This window comes from Carex rostrata, chromosome 18, assembly GCF_964058835.1.
Source record: "Carex rostrata chromosome 18, lpCarRost1.2, whole genome shotgun sequence".
Lineage (NCBI taxonomy): Eukaryota > Viridiplantae > Streptophyta > Magnoliopsida > Poales > Cyperaceae > Carex > Carex rostrata.
Genome location: NC_135935.1, coordinates 7,889,138 through 7,909,442, shown reverse-complemented (window position 1 = coordinate 7,909,442; position 20,305 = coordinate 7,889,138). Strand labels below are relative to the sequence as shown.

The 20,305-nt window shown below is 32.5% G+C and overlaps 2 protein-coding genes across 2 annotated transcripts; both read right to left on the bottom strand.

Annotated features, from left to right (window-relative positions):
- Positions 1-11,342: 11,342 nt before the first annotated feature.
- LOC144569560 (protein NUCLEAR FUSION DEFECTIVE 4-like) lies at positions 11,343-13,631 on the bottom strand. Its single transcript, XM_078319959.1, has one exon. It carries the CDS (start codon positions 13,486-13,488, stop codon positions 11,698-11,700), a length of 1,791 nt encoding a protein of 596 aa, XP_078176085.1. The 5' UTR covers positions 13,489-13,631; the 3' UTR covers positions 11,343-11,697.
- Positions 13,632-17,786: 4,155 nt separating this feature from the next.
- Positions 17,787-19,581, bottom strand: LOC144569403 (non-specific lipid transfer protein GPI-anchored 1-like). Its single transcript, XM_078319741.1, has 3 exons — positions 19,176-19,581; positions 18,270-18,335; positions 17,787-18,151 (listed from the first exon to the last, which is right to left on the bottom strand). The coding sequence occupies exons 1-3, from the start codon at positions 19,507-19,509 to the stop codon at positions 18,039-18,041; spliced, it is 513 nt and encodes a 170-aa protein (XP_078175867.1). The 5' UTR covers positions 19,510-19,581; the 3' UTR covers positions 17,787-18,038.
- Between the last annotated feature and the right edge of the window lie 724 nt (positions 19,582-20,305).

The window sequence follows — 20,305 nt, the reverse complement described above, 5'->3', positions numbered from 1 at the left end:
TTTTAACATTCTCCGTTACAATTTAAATGGAGAAAATACTACATCTCCGGTACTTCATTTTCTGATGAAATATGGGGGAGGTGAGAAAATAAAAGTGCAAATTTCACCGTTATTCATCACAAATAGAGAAATAAATTATTTGATATTGAAAATCGAACAATTCAAAGATTGGATATTTTTCTTGCAATGATTACATATTTTTATTTTTTTTAATAGAGAATAAAATGAGAAGTTTATAAATTTAAATTGAGTTTTAATAGAAAATGTAATAAATTATATAAATTTGTGAGTTTTGGAAATTTAGAATGATAAATATGATATTATGAATCTTCAAGGGGTAAATACGTAATTTCATTTTTTTGGAAGTGTATACACAAAATTCCCCCCTTTTTTGCATCTCTATTATTGATATTATTATAATTTTTATTTATGCATCTTGAATTATAGTCTTTTTGAAGTCCTCTCATTTTTATATGCTTGTTATCTATTATGAATATCAAATAATATATATATATATATATATGTCATCAATTTTCTTATTTTTATTTCATTAATGTAAATGGTAAATACACAACTTTATTTTATTTATATGTTAGTATTATAATATTATTAGTTTTAAAATTTACATCCAAATTCATATTGTATTTATTTAATTACAAGTTTGATTTTGAATCATAACATCGAATATACTATTTATTTCAATATTTACTAAATAGAATACATATATAAATAATTTGATATGATTTTAGCACCATGAGTATTGAATTCAAAATTCAATATCCAAGAATTTGATGATGTCTGCATGTTACAAGGATGCCATCCTTTGAGTGGTGCGCATATAATATCTACGTACCGAATATAATAATATTGAATTTTTTTTTCAAATCCATGTCAACTCCGTTTATTTTTTTTTAATGGTAATTAAAAAAGTTTGACATAAAAAAATTGTGGTTCAATTTTGTTTGATGTCATTTAAATTTTGATGACTATGCATTCCATTCCAATTTTTATTTGTTAATTTATATATACATTTAAATGATTTAAGGTATAAATGACTTAAATGTATTCAAATATTCTGCATGATAAATAACTATGATAAGGCTCACCAGAAATACTTAAACTAATATAAGTCTAAAGTTATACCAGGATTAGCAGAGAACATGAAAATGATGAAATTAATCTTCCCCTGATATGGAAATGGGTACCAGATATATCATCAATTTGTTTTTTTTATTTTTTTCTAAATAGTAAAGACAAAATATCTAACTGCCTTATTAATTACAAAGCACTATGAGATAATTTATGTAGCGCATAACAAAAATGAAAAGAATAAAATATTATCTCGTCAATGGGTTACCAACAAGAATCAAAATATAAAATTGGCAGATTTTGCTGTTGTGCAAGACAACTGTTTTTTCTATATTAACTGAAGTATGTGGAAGAACTGTTTTGTTTGGATGCTATATATATGGATAACTAGGGGTGGAAAAAAAGCTCGTAGCTCGAGGATCGATTATGATTCGCATCTGACTCGTTCGTTAACAATTTGTTCTTCAGTGGACCGAGCTGTTAACGAGCCAGCTTATTACTAGCTCGATTCAAAATTAATAAGTTTGAGCTGTTAATGAGCCAACTCGGTCCAATTATGAATTTGTGTGAATTTAGTATGCATGAATTTATTTTGTGAACTATGTATGTATGAATTTGGAGATTTAGTATTTTAGTATGTATGAATTTAGTTTCAAACTTAATTTATGGTAGTTAACTTTATAATACATTATTTAATACATTATTTAATACATTTGGGTTTTTGGCCTATGAGTTTTTACGAGTTGGTTCGGCTCACTCGTTGCCAAAACAAGCGAGCCACAAGTCATTTTTTTAGCTTGGATCCGAATGTTGGCTCACTCATGACTCGCTCATTGCTAAAACGAGCAAGCCATGAGCTTAGTTTAGTTCGGACCGAATCGGCTCTTTGCCAGCCCTAATTGATAACTAAAATAATAATCCATATTTGATTAGATTAGAATACTATGCAATATCGAACACTATGTAATTATTATATAAATAAATAGATTAATTCTATATAATTTTTTATAACATAATTAATTTGTTTTTGTACTATTATGTAACTATTTTCTAACGTATTTAATATAACTACATAATGAAAACCACTATAACAATAATTCTATATCAAACAATTTTTATATCTTATTATGACTAAAACTTTCCATATTATAAACCTGACATCTTCTGATCATAATTTTCTAAAAACTACATAATATGGTGGATAAGAAAACAGAGCCTTATTAGATGGTGTTTGATAGAGGTCTATAAGATTAAGGAGACTTAAATTGATTATTTCAACTTAGACTGATTTAAATTATTTATGGCCAATTACAGTCTAAGGTTAAGTAATGACTTAAAACTGATTTTTTTTTGTTTCCTTGGCATATAGTTTTGATTATAAATAAATTTAAAAAATGTTAAAAAATTAAATATAACAGTACGTTTGGTAGCTCATATACTCCGAAATTTTTATAATATACAAAATAAATATTAAATTTTAAAATCTATACCTTATACCGAGTTATTTCGAAATCTGTCCAAACCGTAAACTTTTTCTGCGGTAATTCAGTCTAAAACTGCAAAACAAATTTGCAGTTTTGGAATTCCAAAACCACAAAAAAAAATTGCGGTTCTAAGTTTTTTCTTCGTTTCATTTTTTTTTTCCGTTCTAATTGATTCAAACCGCAAATAATTAAAGTTTTTCAAAATATGTCAGAGATGTATCAGAAATGTGAAATTAAGAAAATGTTTTAATTCAAACAGATTTTTTTGTATTCTGATACATTTTGTTTTTTGTTTTTAAATAGAAAGATCACAATATTTTCTATATTTACTTAGAAGTGACTTTTGAATTATGATCAATAATTCAGATTCAAAATATTTTTATTTTTCTTACAGCCGCGAAAAATCTGGTCTGAAAATTGTTGATCCAATTATTTGTTGCAGTCCTTCTAATAAATCAAATTATATAGCATTCTATCTATTTTCAAAGAAATATAAAATATATTTCTATTTTTAATAAAAATAAATAATTCATAATTTTTCTGTTTTAAAAAAAAATGAGAAACCGGGAATTTAATTTCCGGTTCCGCAAACCGATTTTTTTTTCGGTTTCAAAATGCCTAGAACCAGATACTTTTTTTGGGAAAAGTTTGTATGAAACCGGGAATTTACTCAGGTTTGAACATATTTCAAAATTCCTCCGTATGGGATGTAGATTTTGAAATTATTTATTAATTTTAGATATTAATAAAAATTTCGGTCATATACTCATATCTAAAAATTATCCATTTATACTCACATACTCACATGCATCCAAATTGAAAATTTAAAGGTACCAGCACCTAATTTAAAAAAAAAAAATTGACAAACAAATTGAAATAAAAAATAATAGTACATTAATTTATATTCTAAATAAACAATGCATTGACTATCAAATTGAAATCAAATTGTCCAATACCACGCAAAAATAAATTGCTTACACTCGAATAACATAATGAATTTATGTGAATTAAAATTAACTATAATAAAAAAGATAATTTATATTTTCAAAATTAATACATAATATCTGAAATAATTTATAAAAATATTATTTACTTCAGAAAAGATAGAGTAAAAATATACATCAACAAAAAAATTAAAATCACACAAAATAGGTCTAGAGCAGGACTACTAAAAGAAAATCTTTTATCCATAGAAATTATTAAAATAAGATGTACTAAAATAGAAAGAATACATCATTTCCAACAAATATAGAAAGATCTGACTCATTGAGTCCGATTTAAATATTACGGATCAGACTCAATGATTCAGATCCATGTTTTTTTTATTTAGTTTGGATTCAGACCGTCCAATTAGAGGAGAATCAAGCTCTGATCCACATATGATCCTAGAAAAGTATAATATTTTCACTTGGATCATTGAGTCAGATATTTCTATATTTGTTGAAAACAAGACATTCTTTTTATTTTTATATGTTTGAATTTAATAATTTTTATAAATACAAAGTTTGCTACTAAAACAATCTCTGGATCTCGTCCAAAAAAAAAAAAAAAAAAAATCTCTAGAGATGACTCAGTTTTAGTACGCCTCTAGCCATGACATAGCCTAGCTTTACCTCTATCCTTTAAAAAAAAATATTCATTTTACTCTTACCACGGATTTGTCAGTACAGTTGACATTATCATCCTCTCCTACACAGGCACAGCAAATCCGTATCCCCTCACGTACCTAAGAGTACAATAGAGAAAGAACGGTCTGGATTTAATCCCAACATAGGGGCCGTTTTAAGATTCGTGGTAGAGTTAAAAGAACGATCGGAAATTTTCCATTGTATCCTCCGGTACCCCGAGGGGATATGGATTCCTGCGGTAGCACCATCTTCAGCGCTAATCCGTATCCTCCGAGATATCTCAAGTTTTGCGTGACCGACGTGTCCGGTGCCTATTCGGGGATGATGTAGGGGATCAGTATTATGTGTGATTTGAGCTTCGTGCAGAACGTATTTAAACGGTTAGGATTTTTCATAAAGTCACGCAAAGTTTTAGATATCTCAGAGGATACGAATTCATCTTCAGCGCGCGGAGAATCTTTAAATTTCAAGGATGATATTTATTCTTAGATATCAGTGACACAATTGGACGGTTCACAGTGAATCGAAAAAAGAAGAAGGAATCCCTGCACAAGAGCGTCGCGTCGCGTGTCCTCCAAAAGATACTTCGCTACGCTATACCTCCCACGCGCTGACGCGTGTCCTCCAAAAGAGCGTCTGGAAGGCAAATTTTTTATCCTTAGAAATTAAGAAAAATAGGAGAAAAAAGAAAAGAGTACATATTTTTTATTGATATGTTGACTAACATTCAGATTGCCAATTTTGGCAGTTTTCACAGTAATCAGTAATTAAGGGAATGGAGGTACCAGTGAGAATATCGTACCAAGTGTATATAGTAGGATAAATTAACACATGCAATGTATAAAAAAAAGAATTAAATTTGAACAACTAAAAGCAAGGAAACAAAGAAAGAAATACAAAACTGTAACAACGTACCAACTTTAGTGCCATGTTAAGCTCAAAAGAGCAACGGAAAGAAAGGAACATTCAAAATGATCCAAGTATATATGGACCTCCAACTGAAGGTTGCAATTGCCAATTGGAGAAAATGGGCTTTTTAAGGCTCAATTGCTTCTTAAAGGCCCGTTTGGGGCAAATCTTTGTTACCAATTACCAACCAGAAGCTCCAATCCGTTTTGTTGAGTTTTATTGGGCTGCATATGTGATATGTAATGGGTCCGAAATTCTTCTCTCTGATCTGATATATCTGATCCATCTGGATAGATCTCTCTCATCAAGTGCAAACTGAATGGGTGCGATGTATTATATAGACATGTACTATTGATTTTCGGATTAAACTAATATTTGTTATGTTTTCGGATTAGATAGAACAGACAGAAAAAGATAGAGAAAAACAAAGAAACAGATTTTTGATAAAAAAAACTGAAAATCTGATCTAGTTAAGTTTACATCAGTTCAGAAACCGAGAGAGAAGGAGAAAGATGCAAGAGTGGACTGCCAGTCGGCGCTAGCACTCTAAATCATGGTTGTTTTCGAATCTGTTAGTATATATGAATACTGATAGAGACACAACTGCTGTGACTGGTGCATTTATTTGACACGAAGAAGAAGAATAGAGATGTAGCTAATTCGTTGTTGTGTTAATCCGAGACAAGATCGAATCAGAAAAAAGGTTACTGTTAGGACTCAAATTATCCGTTATTCTAATGATAAAATTTGTTTATTTCAAAATTAGTTTTATACATAGATTATAATTTTCAAGTAGTGAACAAATCATAAATTGAATAAAATTGTTGTACAATAATCTATCCGAAACCCTAGAGCTTCTTGGGGTATAAACTTGCCAATAATGCTAATTAATTTATGTTCAGCTTTCTCATTATAATTATTATGTCTTTAAGCCTAAATTGGCAACAATCAACCTTACCGTTCATGCATAATTAACCATTTGAACATTAGGACTTGAATAGAGCTCATAATTATCACTGATATAATGGTTAAATTCAATTGTTTAAATAGCGATTATAGCGGTATAGCGGGATGGTTAAAAAAAATAAGCAATTGCACTAAGTAGCTAGCTATAGCGCCGATAGCTAGCTATATATCGCCTATAACGCCATAGCTTTTAGAGTTCGAAAAAGCTGTAGCGCAGCTATAACATAGCTATAACTACCTATTTAGAACAATAGTTAAATTTGAAATTTCTTATTTCATTAAAAGACTCTAAAATTCGAGGTCATTTATCAGATCAACAGCTCATTCTCCTTTTTTGCTTTGATCTCTTCCTACAGTAGAATAAGATTAAAGGAATGGAAATGTATGAATTTGTCCCTAGCTAGCTTGGAGAAAGGATCATTAATTATGACAAACATCGTTCTCACTTCTATACATATCTAGATATTAAAGAAATAGAAAACAAATTAGAAGATCTTTTCTTTGAAGGTTGGTAATCAATGAAACAGGTGGTACTGGTACGTAGTTCGATAATAACGAGTACACAGTTTACAACCAATCATGCATGCATACATCTACTTGGATCACTATGAAAGAAATAAAAATAGAAGGTGAGATGCAATTGTGATAGATTTTGTATTGAGCGGATGGAATCATTGGTGAGACGCAATTGTGATAGATCCTTCATCCTTGTACTCAGCGCAGATCAATCAAGCAATTACATGTGAAAACAAGATAACTTGTTGTGTTGGCAATTCCTCATGAGACAAAAAAAAAATATCTTTCTGTCTTATCCCCCGAACATTATATAGGGATAAATATGTCATTTCTCACAAATCATTTTGTATAGCGAGTTGCCTTGACATAATAAAAAAAATAGAGTAAAGATGTTGTCCCCCTTGAATCTGTCCCCTATCTGTCCCCCTAACAACCTTCATTTTTTGTTCCCTCACGTGGTCAAAACCCACCCTCTTTAATCTTCTCTTAGAAAGAAAAAAAAAATTCAACACAACTCAAAACTCGTCCTGTTCTTCTCCTCTACTGCTCGCCACCATCTACCCACGCCGACAGTTGTGATGGCGGTCGAGATCCGGCGAGGCGAGCGTGGTGCACCGTTGAGATCCGACGAGGAGAGCGTGGTGCACCGTCGAGATTCGGCGAGGAGAGCGTGGTGCACCGTCGAGATCCAACGAGGAGAGCATGGTGCACCGTCAAGATTCGGCGGTGAGAGCGTGGTGCACCATTGGAGGGGGTTCATGCTAGCCCAGCGAAGGTTGTCACAGTGCAACATATGAATACTTCATTAGTTAGATATGAATACTTCAGTTGTTAGATATGCATACTTCATGTTACATATGAATACTTCTTGGAAGAGGTGGGATGAGAGAGATGAATCTGACTTTGAATTTTGAATTATATAAATTATTTCGAAAATGTATGAATACTTTGTAATGATCAGTATGACTAATTCTTTAGTTAGATATGAATAATTCATTGTTTTAGATATGCATACTAGTCTGTTGAGAATATTTCTTGGTCCCAATCTGGACAGGTGTGAATATTGTTAGTGTCATGTGTGAATACTTCATTAGTTAGATATGAATAGTTATATATATGAATATTTTATTTGTTAGATATTGAGTACTTCATTAGTTAGATATAAATACTTCATTTGTTAGATATGCATACTTCATGTTAGATATGAATACTTCTTGGAAGAGGTGGGTGAGAGAGATGAATTTGACAATGAATTTTGAATTGTATAAATTATTTTGAACATGTATGAATACTTCGTAATCGTCAGTATGAATACTTCTTGGAAGAGGTGGGGTGAGAGAGATGAATCTGACTTTGAATTTTGAATTGTATAAATTATTTCAAACATGTATGAATACTTCGTAATCGTCAGTATGAATACTTCATTTGTTTAGATATGAATACTTCTTTATTTAGATATGAATAATATATTGTTTCGTTGTAGTGGTCCCCAATCTTGGCAAATGTCGCTTTCAGACGATTGCGGTCCCCAATCCAGGCTGTCACAAGACGTCAGTGGTCCCCTTGGTCGTTACTGGTCCCCTCCAGCTTGTGTTTACATATGATGAATGGTTCTGATAATAAGTATGAATACTATAAATTTGTAGGTATGAATACTATACGTTTTGACTATTAATAAAATAGCATTAATCTTGCTCTTTGGTGGTAGTTAGCACGTTTTAACTAATTTTTTTGTCTTTTAGTGCGGGGGACAGATAGGGGACTGAAGTAGGGGACTGTTAGTCGATCCCAAAAAAATATTGGCTTCGGTAATTTTGACAATATTTTCCAAATGAGATTAAAAAAGTCCAAAATGACAATATTATGTGTTCTTTGATTCTTTCTTCAACTATACAGATATAAGTTGTATTTTGTGGAGTGGTGGAGGATGGTGCAATGTCAGATAAGAACTGTCCAATTCGTATATATGAAGATTCATACGAACTTGATTCGTATGAATTGAAAAGTTGTTTGTGTGAATCTTGATGAGATCAAATTATACTGGCCATCAGAACACCCCAATTCCTTAATTAAAAACAAAAAATTATGCATATGGATTTGTAACATTTTTATACCTCTATGCACAAATTTTTTTTAGGGTTTTTTTAGTGTCACCCACTACATCAATCGCCACAAGTCCGTTTGCCAGTGATATGCCAGCTATTATTATTATTTTTTTTTATTGAAATATAGCAGCTAGTAACTAAGTATATGAAGGGACATGACCGAAACTTTTTTTGGTTACCACTCTAATAAATTAAAATTAAATGATTATCATTCGATTAATCAAAATATCATTTCTACCACTCTTACAAACTAAACTAGGTTCGTGCACGAATCTCAATCAGTTCACAAACTCTGTCTGCGCACGGATTGTATATTTTTGTTTTTTTCATTTCAAAGCAATCATCCACACATAATTTAATTAAGGCACTATTGAATGAAGTAGCCGACATTTTTATTTTTACCCCATTCAAAAATTATTTTAATAATAATAACCAAAGTTTAGCAAAAGTTTTAAAAATACCCCACATGTGGAAATTTTCCACGGGCTGGAATTTTAATTCCATTTAAAAAAAAAAAAAAAGAAATTTGTTTTTATTTTTTATTTTTTGTATTGAAATATTAGAAATGTTGGATATATTTCTTTGAAAATATATGGAATACAATATAATTTGATTTATTAGAAATACTGTAACAAATAACCCGGATCAATATTTTTCAGGTCGGATTTTTCGCGGCTATAAGAAAAATTAATATATTTCTGTATGTGTTATTGGAAAAAAATAAAAATGCTTAGATTCTGAGTTATTGATCCCGGTTCAAAAGTCACTTCTATGTAATCTAGAAAATATTGTGATCCTTCTAGGACATTTAATTTATGGAAAGTTGTATCTATTTTTGAAAAAAAACAAAAAATTTAAGTTATTTAATAATTATTATTCAAAAAGAATTCTCAAAATAGATACAACTTTTTATAAATTAAATGTCCTAGAATGATCACAATATTTTCTAGATTACATAGAAGTGACTTTTGAACCGGGATCAATAACTCAGAATCTAAACATTTTTATTTTTTTCCAATAACACATACAAAAATATATTAATTTTTCTTACAGCCGCGAAAAATCCGATCTGAAAAATATTGATCCGGGTTATTTGTTACAGTCTTTCTAATAAATCAAATTATATTGTATTCCTTCTATTTTCAAAGAAATATATCCAACATTTCTAATATTTCAATACAAAAAATAAAAACAAATTTCTGTTTTATAAAAAAAAAAAACGGGAATTAAAATTTCAGCCGTGGAAAATTTCTACATATGGGTATTTTTAAAACTTTTGCTAAACTTTGGTTATTATTATTAAAATAATTTTTGAATGGGGGTAAAAATAAAAATGTCGGATGAAGTAGGCTGCCAATCATCAAATCAACGTGAGAAAGTTCAACAAATAAAGAAGAAGAAAACGTGGAAAAAGACAAGTTATTTTTGTCTTCTATGAAATAACAACAGCTCGCTGCCACAATGTATTTTTTAAAGGCTGCCAATCATCAAATCAAGGGAAACAAAAGTACAATCCGTGATCTGCGAACTGATCGAGATCTGTGTACGGATTCAGTCTGCGAGAGTGGTAGAAATAAAATTATAGCTAAACGGGTGATAATTATTTAATATCGATTTATTAGAGTGGTAACTAAAAAAACGGTGACATGATTGCTGCCATTTATTTAAAGGAATGATTGGCGAGTTAACATATTCTTTCAGCATCTACAGGTCTTCTTTATGAGTTAGGCTAATATGACACTAGTGTTATATCAAACTAAATAACATCACATCTTAAACTCTTAGATCTGCTTTAAGATTCGTACTAAATGAAGTGTTTGAACAGTAAAAGCGGATAGTACGAATCTTAAAGCAGATCTAAGGATTTAAGATGTAGTGTTATTTAGTTTGATATAACACTAGTGTCATATTAGTCTAACTCCTTCTTTATATATCTTTTTCGTGCTTTGAAATAACGGATAAAGATATTAACAGAGTAGATTTTACTTCATGCAATTAACTCACGAACTATATACAGCACTGTTTTAATTTAATAGTCCGTATATTGCATAAATCAAATATACTCGGTTAAAATCTTTATCCGAAATAACCCACATGATACCTCAAAAAAAAAAAAAAGGAGAAATAACTCAAATGAGCTAGAAGTTCAGATAAGAAACTATTCTTCAAAAAATCCTCAGAAAATTTATTCGAAAAAAAAAAATTCTTCAAAAATCCTCGGGAAAAGTACTACTTTTTTTTCAGAATGGAAAGTTCTGTAGTCAAACTTTTTGTTCATCATAAAAACAAGACTAATTTATCACTTAGAAAACTAGTCAATGCAACAAATTAATATACCAGCAAGATTTCCAGTAAATTTTCATGTTTAATGTATATAGTACAATAGTATACCACTACAGCTTAGTGCGTAGTTTTTGAAATAAAAGATGGAGGTCTAGTTATCAATTTTCTTCAAATTTCTATTTATATAATTATATAGGATTGTCTCATTATGAGTTTATGACTTTGTCATCAGATCAAATGCTAGTTCTCAACTAATGCATAATTACTAGCTGGTTAATAAGTTACTGTTATTTTTCCTCTCTTCATGACCTATATTTTTGTATGATTATACATTAAACAAAGAATTTGCTTTGAAAAAGTACATCAATCTTTCATTTTCTGAGTTAATCATACAATAAGCTTTACAACTGGGCATTCCAAAAGGGAAAGAAAAGAAGACAAAAAATACAAACAAAAAAAAGATCCAAAATAAAAAAAGTGAAGCTATATATATTAAATATGCAGTCCCATATGCAATTGCTAATTTATAATATATGCACCTGCATATACTGAATTTCAGCACACAGTTGTTCGAACTTAAAACCTAGTTAGCATGAATGAGTACAAAAAAGAAGAATCTAGCTACCAAACTATTTAAGTTTCTTTGACTTATGATTCAACATCTAACCACCTCTTAATTGTGTCCCTTGTTCGCATTGGCCTACCTCTTTCTGCCTTTCATTCACAACCATTCTTCTCCTTTTTTTCCATATTTACTCTCTCCAGTGGCATTCCTGTCGAACTATTCGTCTCAACAGCCTCTGACGACTCCCTGAACTTTGCATAAATATCGGTGCTATAAAACTTCCATGTCCTCCAAACTAATAGTAGAGACACCATAACACCAATCACTGTCACTGCTGTGATAATAATAAATGACAACTTAAAGCATTGCACGCCGATACATGTCAGATCTTTACCAGCATTCTGCTTCCTTGCTTCCACATCATAGAAATGGCCGGTGACTCGAACATTAAGAATGTACAACCCGATCGGGCTTGCAACTGACCCAAAACTGTGAAGTGTAGAGAAATATTTAAGACCAAACACTTCAGAGATAATAGCGTATAGTAATGGCCACAGTGCCCCGAAAGTGAAACCTATTATGACGGAGGCAAGGTAGAGCGATTGTGGTACTCCAAAGGCTATGAGAAGGTGACCGGCACAAGAGAGGAGAAGCACGAGAGTGAGAGCCAATGGTCGGGGGAACTTGTACTTCGCAAGCACAATTTCGGATACGTAGCCGGACGTAACACGACCCGCATAGTTCCATATGCTTATCAGGGAGACAAATGTGTTGATGCTCTTTGCAGGGTACCGCAATGACTGGCCGATTTGAGCCATGTTGTCTATGGCAGTAAGTGTACCTCCGGCACCACAAATTATTGCAAACAAGATAAGTATCATCTCTATGCTTACTAATGCTTGCAGGATTGAATAGTCATCTCCCATTGCAGGTGGCTTGAACATGGTGATTATACATGAGGTCACTTTTGAAGAAGAATTCGGTTTCGGTATTGGTGATGGTGATGGTGACTGTGGTGGTAATGGGTTGGGGATGGTGGAGGGTTTTTCAATGGTTATGGTCGTCGGTGGTGTTTCGAATGATTTGTTTGCTTCAATTAGGTTCTTAACTTCTTCTTTTATGACAACTGAAAGGGGGAGAAAAAGGATGAGAGTAAGAATGAACGCGCTAATTGCATAGGCAGAGTGCGAGAATTGAACAAATTTTTGCACAATGGTTATAATTAATAAAAACATTGCAAGCCCAATGGAGATGTAGAGAAAGCAAAAGAAGGGCTTGGTGTTCCTTGCTTGAGGCGAGTTGTATGGTATGATACGAATGGTGTGAACAAAAACAATGGAGACTGCGGCTGGAAGCCACGCGATAAGTAACACAACGGATTTTGAATCGTTGCCATAGATGGCCAAATAGAGTTGGGTGAATATCACACCACTTAGCCCGACGAAACCCTTGAGCAACCCTATCACATTGCCACGGCTCTCGGGAAAGTTCTTCACACATGTGACTAGTGTGCCAGTGTTGGTGAAGGATTGAGAGTTTGCTCCAATACATATGTAGAGGCACATCATCCACACCTTTGGGGCCGCAATACGACCCATGATAGCAAGATATATCATGAGGTAGCCAAATAAATTCATGGCAGAGCCGATAATAAGCACGACCCATGGCGGCGACACCTCGTTGATCAGGCCGGATAAGATCCCGAGATTCGCACCGAGATCCTTGAAGAAACTAAGAGTGTTTAGGGTCTGTTGATTGTAGCCTAGAGATGATTTGAGGTCTTTCGAATAGATGCTAAAGATATAGGTGGCGCCGGAAACCGACATGATGAGGAGACATGCGAAAACCATGAACCATCGGCTTCGAACCACTTGCACAGCAAACTTGGGCGTGAGAATTTGGCCCATGGGCAAACCTCCATCCATGCCTCCTGCAAACACCATTTTTTTTCTTTTATCTTTTATTTTCTGGTGGTTTTTGTGTGCTATGAACAATGGCGAGAGTTTAGGAATATACAGAGAGAGGAAGAGATAATGTGGGAGGAGGTGTGGGGAGTAGAGAGAAAAATAGAACTGGATATGCTCTTTAGTAGTGAAAACATGTGAAATGTATTGACTGGGAAGAGATGAGAAAGGGACGTGTTGACTATGAGAAGTAAATGGTTCCTAGAAACACAAGACTACAAGAGGGATGCAAAATTGTAAATTTAATATATGACTAGTATAGCAAACATGTGTTGCAACTTGCAACTAGGCTGCAAACGAATCGAACCAAATCAAACTTTAGATTGAGTTTTAGTTTGAATAAAATTAGAACTGAGCTGATTTGATTTGTTTCAGAATGAACTTCAATCGAACAAATTAATTACAATTTTTTTTTCGAATCGAATTGAAGTCAATCGAATCACGAACTACATAAATTACCGATATGATTGGAAACTTCTTCGACCCGTAAGCACACCACAGGAATGAGTTCTATCCTTTCTTTCAGGAGATTGAAAATCTCTATAAGATAAGTGTTCAGTCAGTCACCAAGTAGTAAGAGAAGGTACCGAGGTGGAATTGCATAATTGGATAAAGAATCAATCTCATAAATATCAGAAATAGCCAAAAAAAAATGCGCTAGTGTGTCGGCACGAAACACCTCACCTATAATTGCAGCTAGATTTATACTGAGGTTTGTATGAGTATGACAATTCATCTGCCGACTGCCATAATATCATTGTCAGGTCAAATTTAAAAATTTGGCACTCTAATAAAAATTAAAATCACCATGCTTTAAATGTTTACTCTTACCTCTTTTGAACTGTTGGTTCCCAACTTCCCATTAGTACTGATTCTGTTGGTTCCTATTAATATTGATTTGAATATCAGAATATGTGCTCTCATTAAGCAGAAATGATAGGACTCAAGAAGATGAAGTACTTTTGCTCTCAAATACTTAGTATACCAAACCCAATCATTATAAAAATATTACTAGGGCTTATTGCTACCATGTTATTGATATGATTTGAGGTCGATTGCAACAATAGGAAATTCTCATTTGTCTTTAGATGGTAGATTGATAATGCTGCACAGTGTTTTATCTGTACAGTGTTCTTTACTCTCATGTGTTGAGCACCCCTCTTCTCTCTTTTCCCTGTTTCCTCTGATTTTCTGCAAATTGCCTTGACCCGTTAAGGGCTTGGTGTGTGCTTGTGATATTTTGTTGCTGGTATCAATTTGTGGAGCCGAGTGACTCCCTATCCGGTGCTATCTGAACTTGTTGTCTCGGTGTGACTGTGCACTTCCGATTTTTGTGGCAGCCGTGAAACAAGGTGCTGCCTTGGTTACCAGCCGAGTGAGAGGAGCAATCGATTCCGGTAAACAAACCCTTTTCATCTATCTAATTTGTGTCTCCTTGATTCTAATTGATGTCGTGATAACCGAAAAGAGTAGAACCGATAAATTAGCATCTAGTCGGGTTGTTGATTTTCCCGACTCAATAGAAGTAATGTGCCAAGTGTGACTTATGTCGATCTATTTAGTTAGAGAACCCGTAGAAATTGAATTGATTAATTGCCGAGTTCGGTTTGTTGATTTTTCCAACTCGGTCAAGATGGTATCACCTTATACCCCTCTGTGTAGTAGTATAGTTGTGCTTGATGACTTGTAATGTTGTTGTGATGCTTGGGTACTCCTCTGTTGAGAACTTGAGATACTGGTAATTGCAAAAACAGGGACCTTTGTGTAAAATTGATAAACTTGTGGGGTATATTGTGAAGAAATCGATAATGCTGCACAGTGTTTTATCTGCCATAGTATGGTTAGAAATAAAAGAGACAATATTAGGAGAAAGTATACTTTGGTCAACAGGAAAATGCCAAAATGGTGCATATATAGGACAAAAAGAAAATGAGGGAAAATGCATTATCAACTTAGCGATTATGAATAAAGTCTACTTACCAGAATAATGCTGGAAATAATTGAATTGATGTCTTCTTCATGGATGGTGAAAAGAGCTAATTGCTTCTAAATATTGTAATAGTAACAATTACAGTCATTACTCGAGTCTTTGGAAAGGTGTCAATGCTGAGAAAATGGTAATTGAGACAGGATCCAATTATAAGGGGTTAATAAAAAATATAAGTTTTTTACAAAATCGATGGTGTGGTGAACATTGATCTGTATAAACTTTGCTTCCTCTTCTTTTAGAGGACCTAATATTAGTTTTCTTTTTTTTAGGCTTTAGGTAATATTAGCACTAATTTTGATTTTAAGAAGACACCTGCATAGCAATACTTTTAATATATGGCTTCAATTACAAAATACTCTGGAAGTTTGGATGTGGGACAATTAAAAGGAACTATTCTGTGCATTCTCTCAATGCTTGCTTGGACTTTACTGGTATTGCTTCTTCAGCAAACTGCCGACTGTGTGGCTTGAAAGAAACGAGATATGTTTTCAATCTGGTAATTTCAAAATTTTCAGGGTTGTTTCTGCAAATGTTCAAATTTTAGTTGAGTAATGGATCCGTGGGATGCCAAAGAATCTGATAGAAATGGTGCTAAGAGCTTTTGCCTATAAAATGATGAGGGTCTCCTCCCATCAGAAATGTTGCTAAGAGCAATTCTGCCATTGTGTTATTTGTTTTTTTTAAGGGTCTAATGGTACAATTTTGATTTGTTACCAATGAATCTGCTTACTGAGTGTCATTTGTTGGATGATTGTATTGATTTTTTCAATGAAGGTTATTTTAGTGTTTTTTTTTTTGTGGGTTTTCCTCCTGGTTATCACTGGTACCGTATCAGCAATGAGTCTTTACACGGATTAAGGATTGAGTTATAAAATGAGAGACTCTTGGTCTGTAAATATCTTTGTTGGGATGATTGTATTGATTAGTTGAAAATGAATAAATAATAAATGTAGTATAAAACTAGATGGTATGCATTTACTGGTCCTTAAAAGTATCATTTTTTTTTTTTTTTTCATTTTAGCTTTTTGAGTTTCAAAATTCCCATTTTGGTTCTTAAACTATGATTGGAAGGAAAAATAGATATATCACTTGTACAATAACAATGATTTCAATAAACATAATTTACAATGATAAAATTTCTCCATTTCAACAGTTTTAAGTTTTATTCTCTTGGAAACTTTGTTGTCTAAACCAGATATACCAATGATTAAATACGCAGAAATAACTAACTAAATGATAAAATTATAGAAACTCAGGGGCATTAATACAACAAAAGTGGCATTGCATAAATAAACTCGGTTACAAAATTATAATTTCAGATGCTGCTGTGGAACGGGTCAGGTCTAAGCCTTATAGGACACTGTCTTACTTGGACCGTTGGATTTCATTTTATCGCATCCCATTGATTTCATTTTATCACATGACAACTGTAATCTGTACCAAATCCATACCAGCATCATAAAAGCCGAAAAGAACCTTAAATGGAGTATCCCTTCCGTATTACTACTTTCACAGTTATCAGCTTTAGGAAAGAGCCTTAACAGTGTCACATGTCACATATGACCTTTACAAAATGAACCTTACAAAAAATGGCCTTCATAGAAATTGGCCCCAATTTCGGCTCGCAGCATGGATCAAAGGCAATTAGATGTCAGGGGAGCTGCACTCATTAAGCTCTTGATGTTATCGGTACTATGTTGTTATGTGTAAATCAATATAGAAATAATAAGTGTTCTCAATTTCTGTTGGATATTAAATTTACTACTTGAAATTGTGTTTAAACTTTTTTTTTTTTTTTTGTGGGGGGGGGGGGGGTTTAAGTAGGGGTGAAATCAGAGTGGATAGTGGTAAAACCATATCCATATCTCTTTTGTAATTTTCCAGATACGGATACAAATTGAATATTAGATGGATACGGATAAGGATACAGATACGGATCGAGTCAGATATTTATTAAAAAAATATTTAAAAATATTATAAAAAATACTAACCTTCATAATATTTACTTAATTATAATGGTGAATAACATAATTTTTTCATAATATATATTAAACTATATAATATATATTTATTATTCTGATACATATAATTGAAACGTAAAATCAAATACGGATTGGATATATCCACACCTTTTTCACCCCTAGTTTTAAGAAATACAAAGTAACTGTAAATCGGAACTACAAGTTGTTACGCGTGTTAATGAAGAATGAGTGGGAATCGAATCATTCACCATAAGAAATGAACTTTCTTTATAGTAGTTTCGAAAATAAACGAAAAATAATTAGTAAGAACATCAAATAGTTAAGTTTCTTTTTATCACAAAAAACCAGATTACTTCTCAGATGAACTCAAAAGTTAAAAACAGAAAAAAAAAAAAATCATTACAATACAAATTTTTAATAAAACAAAAGAAAAAAAAGGATTGTTATGTCCTGTCCCCCCCTGAAATTTATTACTGTAAGTACTACATCCAATAAAAGCCCAACCATTTGGGATCTAATTGTTGAGTTCTGGTGCTTATTTGTAGTTCATATACATCTTAGAAGATTGACAAAAGGATAGCAGATATCAGGGCAGTGATACTGGAGAAGTGCATCATAACTTGACGCTTGATGCCATTAGATGCAGTGTCAGTATTTGATGAACTACTGCCTGAAAGTCAGGAAATAAAGGAAGAAAATGTGACATTTAGAGAAATTAAGTAAAATTAACAGTCATTGCTATGAAACCTGATACAAAAAACTAATGACAGTTACATTAAGAGTATAACCTGTACTGGCATTTGTATTTGTAAAGATGCTGTAGTCTGGTGAGCTTGGAGAGAGATTCAGCAATTCTGCACAAAACATTAAGATTATATTACCAGATAATCAACATATTTAAATTTTGGGTACAGTTCAGAAGATGTAAAGTTCATATAGGAAAAAAAAAAAAAAATAGAAGAGTATTCAACAATGGATAAAGTTCTGAGAAGAGATGCAAATATTAAAATAGACCCATTTGGTTCTATGAAGGCCAGGAAAAAAGTTAATCTTAGAAGAAACCCAGAAGAATGTACAATTAGAATTAAGAAGGACATAAATGGACCAAGTGAGTACATAACTTCGTAGAACCAAAATTTAAAATTATAAATGTACTCCAACTGAAACTTGATGGGGAATAATCAAACTTTATATTATATACTTTATGAGGATCAACTTTGAACATTTTTTTTTTTTCTAGGTAGAAAAAATAGAAGTCTAATTTACCAATTTTCATTTAATTGTTCATAAAGGATCTTCATTGGATTTCGAACTCACAACATTTCACACAGAGAGTGTTGTTATTTACTACTAGATCAAAGACTGGTTCTTCTAAACTTTGGACTTTAAGGATAACTTTAAAAAAAAAAAAAACTCATTTTGAGATTCCTTATGATTATTTATAATTGAATGATTTGACGTTATTTTATCCCATAAAAACGATATTTTTTAAAAAGTTAAGAAATAAAACAATTTGAATCCCAACCATATTCCAGTTCAGGTAACACAACCGAAAATCACCAATTAGAAAGGTTTAGTAATCTTATATTTAATTCAATTTGCTCTTTATATATCCTGACTAAATTAACCCTTCAAATTGTGATTGCTAAAAAGACTAATAAGAGTTCAATTCTCAAAGCTCAAGTTAAACTTACTTGGGCAATCACTGACATTGCTGTTTGCCAACTTGCAATCGGCAGGCAACAAGAGGAGCCGATCAAACCGGAGGCCGAGACTCTTAATGTTTTCATTGCCGTCATGCGTCTGCTGGATCACATAACAGAGGCACGCTGCGTTGCTTTTTCTTATATCTGTTGCAGAGCTACAACACTCGGACGAAGGCGCGTTCGCTTTGCCGGTTGAGTAGTCGAGGCATGGCATCAACTTGGAGAATTGTGGTGAGCACTTGGTTTGGAGAGATGAATCATCACAGGAGACTAGAGATGCTATGCTCAAGAGGATGAAAAACTGTTTTTTAAGATTCAACATGGAGAGAAATTTTGATAGAACAATTTTTCTTTTTCTTTGGAGTAACGGTGTCAGTGTGTTTTCAGGAAAAGTTCAAGCAAAGAGGAGCTTATATAGAAATGTAATTTAAGAGGAGGGGATTTTTAGATGGGTTTAGCTCATCATTATATTCTAGACAAACACAACTATGGAAATTAAACTAATAACAAAATGCTGCAATTAATTAACATACAAATTTATTCTTCTTTTTTTATGGATTTTCGTATAAATTCTCATATATTTTGATTGTAATTTTTTTTAATTCTACCATATTAATTCATGCTATTAACTCTTTCATTCTAATTATAAGTTGTTTTATAATTACGTAAGAAATATTTTAAACTTGAACGCAAATAACAAGGTAGTGCCTGCTGAGCTGATGAGTGACTGTTTTGGTTCGGTCGATTCAGTTCTCGGTCTAGTTTGGATTTGGTCCGGTCGATTCAGTTCTCGGTCTAGTTTGAATTCAGTGTCTTCTCGATTGTGATATGCGTACAGATGACACTATCGCTAGGCTCCTATCACTCTAATCAAGCAAAGATAATCAATTTGCGTCCACAGGATGCACATACCTCTGTGTTTTTTGTTTTTGTTTTTTTAATTGTGTTTTTCACATATACTAATTGTCTAATATTATGTAACAACTACTTTGTAACTTTTTCGATCAATGAAACTGCCTATAAATTTTTAGCCAAAAAATAAAAAATAACAAGGTAGTGACAACTCTTTTTCAACTACAGTGGCATTGGGTGTGGAATTACTTCTTAGAATGTCGTCA

What these genes read in the sequence shown, in the direction of transcription:
- LOC144569560 (XM_078319959.1), bottom strand. Translation starts at nt 13,488, where the DNA reads ATGGTGTTTGCAGGAGGCATGGATGGAGGTTTGCCCATGGGCCAAATT.
- LOC144569403 (XM_078319741.1), bottom strand. Translation starts at nt 19,509, where the DNA reads ATGTTGAATCTTAAAAAACAGTTTTTCATCCTCTTGAGCATAGCATCT. An exon ending in CAATGTCAGTGATTGCCCAA is followed by an intron (nt 18,336 to 19,175) that starts GTAAGTTTAACT and finishes TGTTTTGTGCAG; the next exon opens with AATTGCTGAATCTCTCTCCA. An exon ending in AAATACAAATGCCAGTACAG is followed by an intron (nt 18,152 to 18,269) that starts GTTATACTCTTA and finishes CCTGACTTTCAG; the next exon opens with GCAGTAGTTCATCAAATACT.